The sequence below is a fragment of the Mesoplodon mirus genome (assembly GCF_964341445.2).
Source record: "Mesoplodon mirus genome assembly, chromosome: 7".
Lineage (NCBI taxonomy): Eukaryota > Metazoa > Chordata > Mammalia > Artiodactyla > Ziphiidae > Mesoplodon > Mesoplodon mirus.
In genome coordinates, this window is record NC_138983.1 from 88,973,091 (window position 1) to 88,984,896 (window position 11,806).

The window sequence follows — 11,806 nt, forward strand, 5'->3', positions numbered from 1 at the left end:
ACCACGAGACACCCATGCTCACCACCTGCTTTCCCTCAGCCCTGAACAATCTGGGCTTCCGGCTGTCCTGAAGTTTTGGCAGTGCCTGCAGCAAGAGGGGGAGGGATCTGAGGCCAGGAGCCGGTAGCTGGGGCTTGCTAGGGACCTCTCCTGCCACCCTCTGGGCTTCTTTCCTGCAGGACCTCTGCCCCATAAAATCTCATTGGGCCACAGTTACCTTCCCTGGGCTGTCCTTGACTGGGAGAGCCCATCCACTGTGCCCCCTCCCCAGATCTGCTTGTTGTCACCTGCATTCCAACAAGAAATGAATGCTGGCCTCCCGCCTGGAAGAGGTAGGGAGCTTGCCCAGCCTTTAAGGGGTAAGAGAGAGCCAGGGAAAGAGCTGGAAAAGGAGAAAGGGAGTGTAAAAGAGAGAGAGAGCGCTCGAAGATCAGGAAGTAGCTAAGCTGTTGAGTAGGTGTCAGATGGGAGAGCAAAGGGCCACTGGAGGCTCCACAGTCCATTACTAACCTGGTGCGATGGGCTAAGGAAATGCAGGTTTTTATACACACACACACACACACACAGGTTCACAAAAATAAATTCAAACCACAAAATCACAGCTGGTCACTGAGGCCTTCTGCGGCTGTGCTCACCCCCTTCCCCTGTCAGAAAATGAGAAATCACCCAGGTGTTTTCTCAGATAGAGACAAGGCTGGTTGGGACGTTCATCTCTTGCAAATCAGAGCTCTGCCAGGGAGCTTCCCTGGTGGCGCAGTGGTTAGGAGTCTGCCTGCCAATGCAGGGGACGTGGGTTCGAGCCCTTGTCCGGGAGGATCCCACATGCCGCGGAGCAACTAGGCCCGTGAGCCACAACTACTGAGCCTGCGCGTCTGGAGCTTGTGCTCTGCAACAAGAGAGGCCGCGATAGTGAGAGGCCTGTGCACCGCGATGAAGAGTGACCCACGTTTGCCACACCTGGAGAAAGCCCTTGCACAGAAATGAAGACACAACACAGCCAAAAATAAATAAATTAATTAATTTTTAAAAATTAAAACAAAAACAGAAAACACTGTCTCTAAAAAAAAAAAAAACAGAAAAAAAAGCTTTGCCAGGAAGGTCAGTCTGTATGTTCTGTTTGAAAACTGCAGATGAAGGGTGCTGATCCCACCTCTGATCGGCCTGGTTTCGTTTGTTTGTTTGTTTTATTCTGTCTGTACCTCACTTCTCTCACCTGTAAAATGGAGGTAATAACAGCATTGACTGTAAAGACCACATGGGTTAATATGTGTGAAGTAGTAAACTGTGCCCGGTACCACAGACTCCTTCTGTGAATGTCCGCGTTGCTGTCTGTCTCTTTGCTTGTTTTTGTTGCTTTCTTGATGATGTGGGAGGACAGCACCATCTCAACCCAATCACAGCCATCCTGGGGAGAGCTTTGATTTGCATCGTCTCAGTCCCAACCCAGAGCAAACTTGACCTCAGAACACTCGCATATCATCTTGCTTGTTGCCCAGGGACCTTTCTGGGTGTGGGTGTCAGAGGCAGGCTGAGCTCCCCTGATCGCTGCTAGAGGGATTCTGAGAATCCAGCTGGTCTCTGTGGAGTGGCACCTGCAGGACAACTCCATAAATTCGACTTGCAGGCATCCAGGCAAATCAACCTCCACTACTTCTTTTTTTTTGAGATTAACAATGAACCATTATGAATGAGGTGAACCAAACTAGCTAATATTTATTGAGGCTTGTTAGGTACCAGCTGCTATGCCATGCACTGTTTTATTTAATTCTTAGCCCAACCCATTTTACAGAAGCGGGCTCAGAAAAGTCAAGTAACTTGCGCAGTTACAAATCTTGTAAGTGATAGGTCCAAGATTCGAACCCTGGCTGTTTAACTCCAGCATATTGTCATGTTTGTAAACTTTTGTTTTCAAAACATAATCTACATCTCGAAAAGAGCACAACTGATAAGTGTACGCTTGAAGAATTTTCACAAAGTGTATGCACCCACCCTAACCAGAACCCAGAACAAGAAGCAGAACATCACCACCCGCCCCCGCCCCTCCGAGAAGACTCCCTGTGCTCACTTCTGGTTACCCCCTCCCGCTTGTCTGACTTCCAATCATAGATTAGTTCTGCTTGTTTTTGAACTTCATGGAAATGGAATCTTACAGATTCCATTTGCTGCCTGGTTTCCTTCACTCAACTATGTGAGGTTCGACCACGTTGTCTGATGTAGCTGTGGTTCATTCACTCTCACTGCTGCATTGCATTACACTCTGTTATCTATTCCTGCAGAACAAATTATGGCAAACTTAACGGATCCAAAAAACACACACTTATGTCACAGTTTGTGTGGGTCAGGAATCCGGGCACTGCTTAGCTGGGTTCTCTGCTCATGGTCTCTCCCAGGCTGCAATGAGGGAGGTGGCCAGGGCTGGGGTCTCATCTGAGGGTCAGCTGGGGAAGGATCCTCTTTCCAGTTCATGTGGTGGTTGGCAGGATACAGTTCCCTGAGGGTTGTTAGTTAGTCTGAGGACCTCACCTCCTTGCTGGCTGTTAGCCAGAGATCCTGCACTGTTTCTTGCCATGTGGGCCTCTCCATAAGGTGGCTTGCTTCATCAAAGCCAGTGAGAGTCCATAGAGAGAGTCTCCAGGCAAGATGGAAGTTACAATCTTCTGTAACATAATCACAGAAATGACATGCCCATCACCTTTGCAGCATCTACTGATTAGAAATAAGGTACAGTCCTGCCTACTCTCAAGGGGAGGGGACACAGAGGTGTGAACACCAGGGATAATTGGGGGCCGTTGTGTATGCCTTTTGGTCTGCACATGTGCACATATCTCTTGGGTATATATCTAGGAGTAGAATTTCTGGGTCCCACATACGTCCCGCTTTACGAGATTCTGCCAAACATTTTTCCAAAGTGCAGGTACCATCTACACTCCCTCAGCAGGCTATGAGCTTCCCAGGTAGAGCACATGCTTTCAATACACTCCTCCCCTCTCTCCTTACAGAAGGGGTGTTTGAGCTGGGGCTCTTTGGGACGACAGGTCCTAATTCTGGCCCCATGTCAGAATCACTGAATTCCCGGGCCGCTTCGCCAGACATTCTGATCATTTGAGGGCTCAGATACAAACTGGAAGGTCCACTCCATGAGGCGAGGATCCCTGTACCCTTGGTGTCCGGAGCAGTACCTGGCAGCAGTGCCTGGCAGGTACCAGGGAGCTGGCACTCAATAAATGTTTTTTTGATTAAGTGAATGAGTTTTGGAAATATTGTTCAAGAGATGGGCCCCAGGGCGGGTATAAGCTGCTTAAACGGGAAGGAAACTTTGTTGTGACTGAGGCTGTGTTCATTTTTCTGGGAAGAGGGCTCAGAACCTCAACCAGGTATGTCCCCAACAAAGGTTAAAGGCCGCTGTGATTGGATACTGTCCGGCTTAGGTATTTTATCACATGAAGAAAGAATTGGTCCCGGGGTAGGTGGCATGGGAACTGTGGACAAGGTCCCATGGTCCTTAGAAGTAAAAAGCGAGACAGTGCTTGCCTGGGGTGGCTCATAAACTGAGACCTTGCTTGTTTTGACCTTTGACCCATGGTAGCTCTTTTGGTACATCTAGCCACTGCCTGGCCTCTTGGGACCCTCCCTGTGTCTGTCTGTTGAACAGAAAATTCCAGAAGGCCTCGGTGCCCTGAGTTTCCATCAGGGGCAAGCCAACATGAGCCCTAGCTTTTGAAAAACCCCTTTCAATCCATAGAAAGCCTCCCAGTTTATCTGGTTTGAGATGACCTCATCCTTTGTCACCTTCTCTCTTGTTTTCTGGAGGTTGCTCAGCGTCTTGCTGCTCTCTGCATTCTTTTCTCACGTGAACAGTGCACCTACTTTGGGCATTTTGTCGTTGTTGTTTTGGGTCATTCCCGTCACACATTTTTTGTATTCCTTTCCAGTCAGATCAACCTCATGCCTCTCTAGACATTTCTTCTCAGGTTTCCTCTGAATCATTTCGTTCGGTCTAAATATGTCCAGTGTTTCCTCCTTCCTCACTGCACTCCACATAGACCCTCTCTTTTCCCCGGAACAACTGTTCTTTTCTTTCGAATCCCTGACCCAAATCCTCATCTTTCACCATGTTTTCTGACTTCTCCTAAGAACTGATTGTTTTTTGAAACTTAAGCCTCAAATATCATCCCTTCTAATCTGGGTCTGAATTTGGATCACGGTCAAGAAGCAGGCGAGACAGGAACGTGGCTGGGTAATTAGGACCCTCAGCAGAAGGGCTGAGTGTTCATCGGGGGGTCAGAGGGGCCTGGGGATGGAGGGAGAGGTATCTTCTTCTGCCTCGGGTAGGGCTTAGGGTGGGGTTGTCAGGAAAGCGCTAAGAAAAAAGGACCCATTTGACTTGAGTTCTGAAGGAAGAGTAGGATTTCCGGAGGTAGAGCAGGGAGAGCAGAGGATGGTCCAGGGCAGGAGCAGTGGGAATGGAGGCTAGAAGATGAGTCATCAGAGACGCTAGGGACAGGAGTACAGAAGGAGAGGGGTGGCCAGGTGCTGAGACCGCACACTGAAGGTCCATGGTCAGCCCTCAGATATGTTTGTCTGGCTTTCCCAACGTGTTAAAAGACTTTTAATTAGTTGCTGAAGGAATAGGCCTCTTTCTGTGGAGTGACAGAGAAACCTATTCAAATTGGCTTCAGCATGAATGCAAATTCACTGGTTACCAAAAATGAAAATTCTAGAGGGAACCTCTGGGTTCAGGCTCAGATGATTTCATGAGGCCTTGGCCTCTCTCCAGCTCTCAGGGATTCTTTGTACCATGTGGACCCAACCTTAGACAGAATCTCTGTATAATGGTCACAAAAAGGCGGCCGAAGCTCCAACCCTTACATCTTCTCAGCTTTAAATTCCATAGGGAAGTATAGGAGTCTTTTTCCTAAGCTTCCCCCAATGGCCTCACTGCTTCTCATTTTCTCTGGGTGGGTCACAAGCCCATTGCTGAGCCAATTATTGTGGCCCAGGAGACTGCTCTGATTGGCTGAGCTTGAGCCAACATGCCCATCCCTGCAGCCAGAGGTGGAATCAACAGCGTCTCTGAGAAACTGGACTGAGACTAGGAGAAAGGTGTTGTCCCCAAAGGAGGATCATAACGCCATAATATTTTAGAAGAGAGGTGAATTGTTATTAGGTGACGAAAACCAGATGTCTACCACAGTAGCCAACATGTACAGATCATTAACATCTGGATTTATGCCTTTTTTTGCGAAAATGGGAATATCTGGCAATACCTGGACTCTCTTCTTGTATATAGATCAACAATCTGCTGGGGCTGAGAAGAGGCTCCCTCTTTAGATACAGCCTATGTTCTGCCTGCCCAATGCACTGCTCATATTTCCTCTCTGGCTCCTGGAAGCAGTTGAATTTTTATTGCCAGCATAATTTGATTCTGTAAAGAAATCTGTTTTTCCCACCAGAATGGAAGAGCCAAATATACAGGGGTCAAATAGCTCTCCTGTGCTCCCACAAACTCCTGAGGACAAATGCCTGGCCATTTTTGATAGTCTCATTCCTTGCTCATTTTAAAAGCCTTCTTTAAAAAAAATATTGAATACATAGTGATTTTAGAATCTGTTATCTGATAATTCCAACATCTGAAGTCTTTGGGTGGGAGTGGCAGAGGGGTGGTGTCTCAATGTCTTGTTTGTTGTTTCTGCTTACTCTGGCTCATACTGACTTATTGCTTGGATGTTTAGTAATTTGACTGTGATCTCATTCTTGATTGAACTTAATCTGTGGGAATCCTGAGGGGTCTGATTCCTGGCTGCTTTGCTCTCGGAAGTCTTTTTTGTTTGTTTCACCTGGATGCCGGGGATGCTAATAACCTCTGAACACTGACATTTATTTCCTCAACTTGGAGTTTTCCCACTGAATACATGGAGTGTAAACTTGAGCCCCAGACCCACGTGGTTACAAACCTTCAGGGTGATCATCATCATCATCAGTATTGTGGCCATTATTAGTTTTCCCCTCCAGAGCCACATTGAAAACTACAGGTTTTCATAGGCTCTCCTTTCTGAAAGTCCAGAAAAAAAAATTTTTAAGCCCTCCTCTTGCCAGGGTGTGGAGCATCTTTGAGGGTGCCAGCTTAATACAGGCATCTTAGACTTGGTTAGCTCATCTTGCAAAGGCCCAAGGCTTAATCTCCTGTTTCCTGCACTTACTAAAGGCAAATGGCTTCCTCATTTGCTTATGCTTTGGTTGTAGCTCACTCTGTTTGTGTGTGTGTCTGTATGTTCCTTTGAGATTGCCTACATAAAAACTGTTTTTTATTATGGGATTTTGGAAACACACACAAAACTAGAGAAGCCTGCGATTAACTTCATGTATTCATCATCCAGCTTCAACATTTTCCCAGTGTTCTCTCATTCTTTTTTCTTCCTTTTTGAGTTTTTTTCTAGGTTAATTTAAAGCAAGTTGTGTCATTTCACCCATAAAGACATCCTAACTGAAAGGACTTTTTGTTCCTTTACATTATCCCCGCCTTGACATGATCACAGCTAAAAATACTTATAATCATTCCTGAATACCATCTAATATTCAGTCCATGCTCACATTTCCTTGATTCTCTCAGAGATATCTTTTTTACTTTTATCTTTGTTAGAATCAGGATCCAGACAAGGTCCACACATTACACTTGGTTGTTATGTCTCTGAAATGTCTTTAATTCTGTAACAGCAACACCCCGCCCCTGACCTTTGTTATCCCCCAGCCACTGATTTGTTGGAGAAACTGGGTCTTTTGTCCTGGAGAACATTCACATCCTGGATTTGGCTGATCACTTCTTCTTGGTTTCAGTTAACTTGTTCCTCTTTTCCCCATGTTTCCTGTAAACAAATAGTTAGATCTAGAGGTCTGAGGAGATCAAAGTCTTTTTTTTGTCCAGACGCCTTCATAGGTGGTACTGTGTGATCCATCCTGCATCACACAGTGAGCACATAATGTCTGGTCATCCTGTTTTTAACGATATTGAGATTGAATGGTAGGTCCAGTGCTAACAGACTGAGCCATCCATTACAAAGTCCCCAACGGCTTTTTTTCCCCCAATAATTAACATTTTTAATTATTCATTATGGTAAAATATACATAATATAACATTTACCATCTTAACCACTAAAAAATATACAGTTCGGGCTTCCCTGGTGGCGCAGTGTTTGAGAGTCCGCTTGCCGATGCAGGGGACGCGTGTTCGTGCCCCGGTCCGGGAAGATGCCACATGCCGCAGAGCGGCTGGGCCCGTGAGACATGGCCGCTGAGCCTGCGCGTCCGGAGCCTGTGCTCCACAATGGGAGAGGCCACAAGAGTGAGAGGCCTGCATACCGCAAAAACAAACAAACAAACAAAACACACAAGTGGCACAGAGGAGGCCAGAATCTTGAGAATACCTGGGCCCAAGGAAATCTTGGAAGATAGTGAGTTAAAGAGAATAGTGAGGATAATGACGATGGTAGGAGAGGGTGAATGCTTTGTGGTCCTATGTGCTAAGGCTTTTGTATACAAGCTCCCATTGGGAAGGCTACGAGCTAGGTGCCATTTTTATTCTCGTCTTAAAGAAGAGGGATCTGAGCTAATTAAGCAGAGGGAAGGTTAGGGGCTTTTCCTGGCTGAGACCACAAGACACAGCGGTGGTCACGCGTCCTACCAGGACTTGATTGGCTGGAGATTTGATTGGCAGGAGAGCTGAGCGGCTTCTCCTGCCAGAAGCAGCCGGTGCCCTTCAGCCTTTCTTCCACTTCAAGCCCTGAGAAAGGGCTTGCGTGCTTCCCAAGTGGCAACTTCTGTGCATTTAAAAATTTCCTCTTGAAAATCCCAGCCTTAGCCCATTCACAAAAGGTATCTGGGTCCTTTCTTGGCCGTGGCCTAGTCGTATTCACCAAAGAGAAGAGCGCGTCCCATAAGAGCTGGCGGCTTTGGGAGGACCGGGGAAGGCGTCAGCTGGCAGGAAGCTCCCTGAAAGAAATAGAGGAATCCCCACCCATCCATGAGCTGCCTATTCTTCCCCCTTAGAAACGGGGCTTGTGATATGCCAGGCACTGCAGGCATTTTGCCATTTAACCCTCCTGCTGCCCCACGGAGTAGGCCCCTTGCTAACAGTTTTGGTTGCTTTTGTTGAGGAACCTGCGATACAGAGGTCAAGCCACTTACTCAGGGTCATTCGGGGAAGTGGTGAGGCTTGACCCCTATTTGTTTGACTCCAAATCTGGCCTCTGAACTCTGAGAGACACTGCCGGCTTCTCGAGGGATGTGGGATGTGGATTCGAGTGAGCACGGCCTTGGCAGCGGTTCCCGTCCCTCTGCCACATGGACAGAGCCACAGACCCAGTTCGCTGTGAAGGCCCAGCATCTTATACCAAGTCTCATTTTCACAGCCAGAGATATTAGTGTGGAAATAGGACTTTTGATTCTTGAAAGGTCTGCTTGGTGAAGAGATGGTCAAACATTAAAACTACAAACTCCATTTTTTTGGGGGGGGGGCAATTCTGAAGCTTAAGATGTGTAATTTCATCTCAGTGCTTCAACCTTGCCACCTCTGTGAACGGGTGAAGAGTTTCAAAGTTTTATACAGGAGGCTAAAAAACTAAGGCTCCTTGTGAAAATACTAAGTGTAAAACTTAGGAAAGAGGAATTCTACTTTCTGTTCTTTTCTGCTTAAAGACAACGAAGATATACTCCCTGGAAGGAACGGATGCCAAGACAGATGTATACAAGTGCCCTTTAGGATCCAGAAAAACTTTCAAATGTATTATTGTTTTCTTCCCGACAAACAGGGATTTCTGACGACATATTAACAACAAGCCTGAAATGCAAACCTGAGTCCTGGAGTGAAACCCCCAGGAGCAATGGTGCGATGTATCCAAGGGGGCCACCCTGGTAAGGGAGACACAGAAGGAGGGGGTGTGGAAAAGTGAACATGGGCGGGGGAGGGCAGCAGGTGGGGAGGGAATCCTGTTTCTGCCACTTAGTAGCCAGGGAACGGTACCCTCTGTCAACTCACCTTTCCCCTCTCTCTAAGGGGCTGACACTTGCCAGCATCCCTTGAGGGTTGATGGGAGAGATGAAGCATGTGCAGTGTGGAGCAGGTGCCTGTCCCTTGGTAAGTCTTTCCCCCAGTTGTGAACTCCACGAATTTGAAAGCTTCTAGCTGTAGCTCTTCTGGGGACCCTGACACAGGTTCAGCTTGGCCATTTCAGACCCTTCTCGGCTGAGGGATGTCCAGCGCCAAACAGGCTGGCATGTCCCTTGCGTTGTGTGTGAATGATGCAGCCCAGGAATAATGCATGTGAAACCTCATTATGTAAATCCTCAGGTTTTCAGTACATGACAATGGCTTTTTTGGGGCCCTTCTCTGTCCCATTCTGTGGTCTGGTGTCTCTGCTTTGGGACCTAGTCTGCCAAGCCCTGGGGGCGGGGGTGGGCACCTTGGGGAGGGGTGAGCTCTCCAGAGGGCACATCAAAGGGAAAGTCACAACTCTGTCACTGGCCCAGCTCTCCCTGGCATTGCTTGGTGTGAAAGGAAACTGTCCTCTGCCTGAGGCAGCCCCATGTCACACACAGACTAAAGCCTGTGATGTTTAATTCACAGCAGTGAGCACTGGAAACACCGCATCCAGGCTCCCTCAGAGCAGGACAGCCACTTTTCATTTCTGGGGCTCTAAGCCAGAGAGCCTGCTGTCTGGAAACCTATTGCCTGGAAGGTTCGCAGGATGGAGGGCAGGCTTCTGCAAGGAACTATCTGACCATCACCTCCTGGTTGAGGAGAAGGGCACCCTTCTATGACCTTGGCCTCCTCAGAGCTCATGCAGGCAACAAACACACACATGCAAATACACACACATGCAAACACACAGCACATACTCACATGTACACACATACACGCAAGCATGTGTGTACAAATACACAGCCCCAAGTCAGAAAGACTGGTGCACTATTCTGGCTACTCAGAAGAGCAAACCCAAATCTTTATTCTCAGAGAGCTTATTCCTCGGTGTATCCCTGGCACCTGGCAGAACAATGAAGATCAGAAGCGCCGCCTTTAAAAACACTCGGGCTGTTCACTCAACTGATTGTGGTCATCATTGCAGGAGGCAGGGAAGTCAGATCATGATGCTGGACACCCTTAAGCTCAGTACAGTGCTGTGTGTCAATTATGTCTCAATAAAACTGGTAGAAAAAAGAGTTATCTGGATAGAAAGAACATGATAAAATACACGAATTATCAAAAGTTAAAAAAATACAGACGAGCTAGACTATGAGTCTCAGAAAGCACTGTTCACAACAGCCAGGACATGGAAGCAGCGTAAATGTCGATGGAGGAGTGGATAAAGAAGATGTGGTACAAATATACAGTGGAATACTACTCAGCCATAAAAAAGAATGAAGTAATGCCATTTGCAGCAACATGGATGGACCTAGAGACTATCATACTATGTGAACTAAGTCAGACAAAGACAAGTATCATATGATATCACTTATATGTGGAATCTAAAAAAAATGATACAAATGTGCTTATTTATAAAACAGAAACAGACTCACAGACTTTGAAAACAAAGTTATGGTTACCAAAGTGGAAATGTGGTGGGGAGGGATAAATTAAGAGTTTGGGATTAACATATACACACTATTATATATAAAATATGTAATCAACAAGGACCTACTGTATAGCACAGGGAACTCTACTCAATATTCTGTAATAACTTATATGGGAAAAGAATCTGAAAAAGAATAGATATATGTGTATGTATAACTGAATCACTTTGCTGTACACCTGAAACTAACACAACACTGTAAATCAACTATACTCCAATATAAAATAAAAATTAACTTAAAAAAAAAGAAAGTTTAAAAAAATAGAGGCAAGCTAGACTATGAGTCTCAGAGAGGTTAAGCTGATATATATATATAGAATTAAAAAAAAAATGTTCTGATGAACCTAGGGGCAGGCCAGGAATAAAGACACAGATGTAGAGAATGGACTTGAGGACATGGGGAGGGGGAAGGTTAAGCTGGGACGAAGTGAGAGAGTGGCATGGACATATATACACTACCAAATGTAAAACAGATAGCTAGTGGGAAGCAGCCGCATGGCACAGGGAGATCAGCTCAGTGCTTTGCGACCATCTAGAGGGGTGGGATAAGGAGGGTGGGAGGGAGACACAAGAGGGAGGGATGTGAGGATATACGTATGCATATAGCTGATTCACTTTGTTATACAGCAGAAACGAACACCACGCTGTAAAGCAATTATACTCCAATAAAGATGTTAAAAAAAAAAGCTGCCTGAAGTCACACAGTAAATGGCAGAACAAAAGTCTAAACCTAAGTCTGCCTAACGCTAAAGCTATTCTGCCACCTTCCTTTGCAATGAGCGAATGCATTCTGTGCTGCCTGGATCCCACTGGGACCTCAGTTGGCTGTTTCTAAAGGGAGCTGAGGGGCAGCCTCAGAGGCTCTGCTCCGAGCAGGGACCTCTCACCTTCTGCTGCCTGATCGCCCTGGTGACCCTCTTCTCCTGGTGCAGCCGCTCTTCCATGTGCGCCAGGGCCTCCTTCAGCAGCGCCTTTTCTTCGGCCTCTCTGGAGATGTCCTTCAGCTTTGCCACCTGTGACTGGTACATCTGAACCGACACTTTGCTCTGCCTGAGCACACAGGAGAGACAAAGTCTCTTTTCTCCTCAGCTTTCTCACTCACCACCAATGCTCCCGACCTGGGAGATCCTCAGAACACTTCCATATACGCTTGGCTTCGCGGTTTCCTTACAAGTTGGGGGAAG

General features: G+C 46.8%; 1 protein-coding gene across 1 annotated transcript in view; it reads right to left on the reverse strand.

Annotated features, from left to right (window-relative positions):
- LOC309808862 (forkhead-associated domain-containing protein 1-like) overlaps nt 1–11,806 on the reverse strand; it is a gene marked incomplete at both ends in the record, with an annotated part of 196,741 nt that overhangs the window by 108,038 nt on the left and 76,897 nt on the right. Inside the window, one exon of the mRNA XM_082629439.1 lies at nt 11,510–11,672. Coding sequence (XP_082485565.1) covers nt 11,510–11,672 — 163 coding nt within the window. The remainder of the gene's footprint in view (nt 1–11,509; nt 11,673–11,806) is intronic.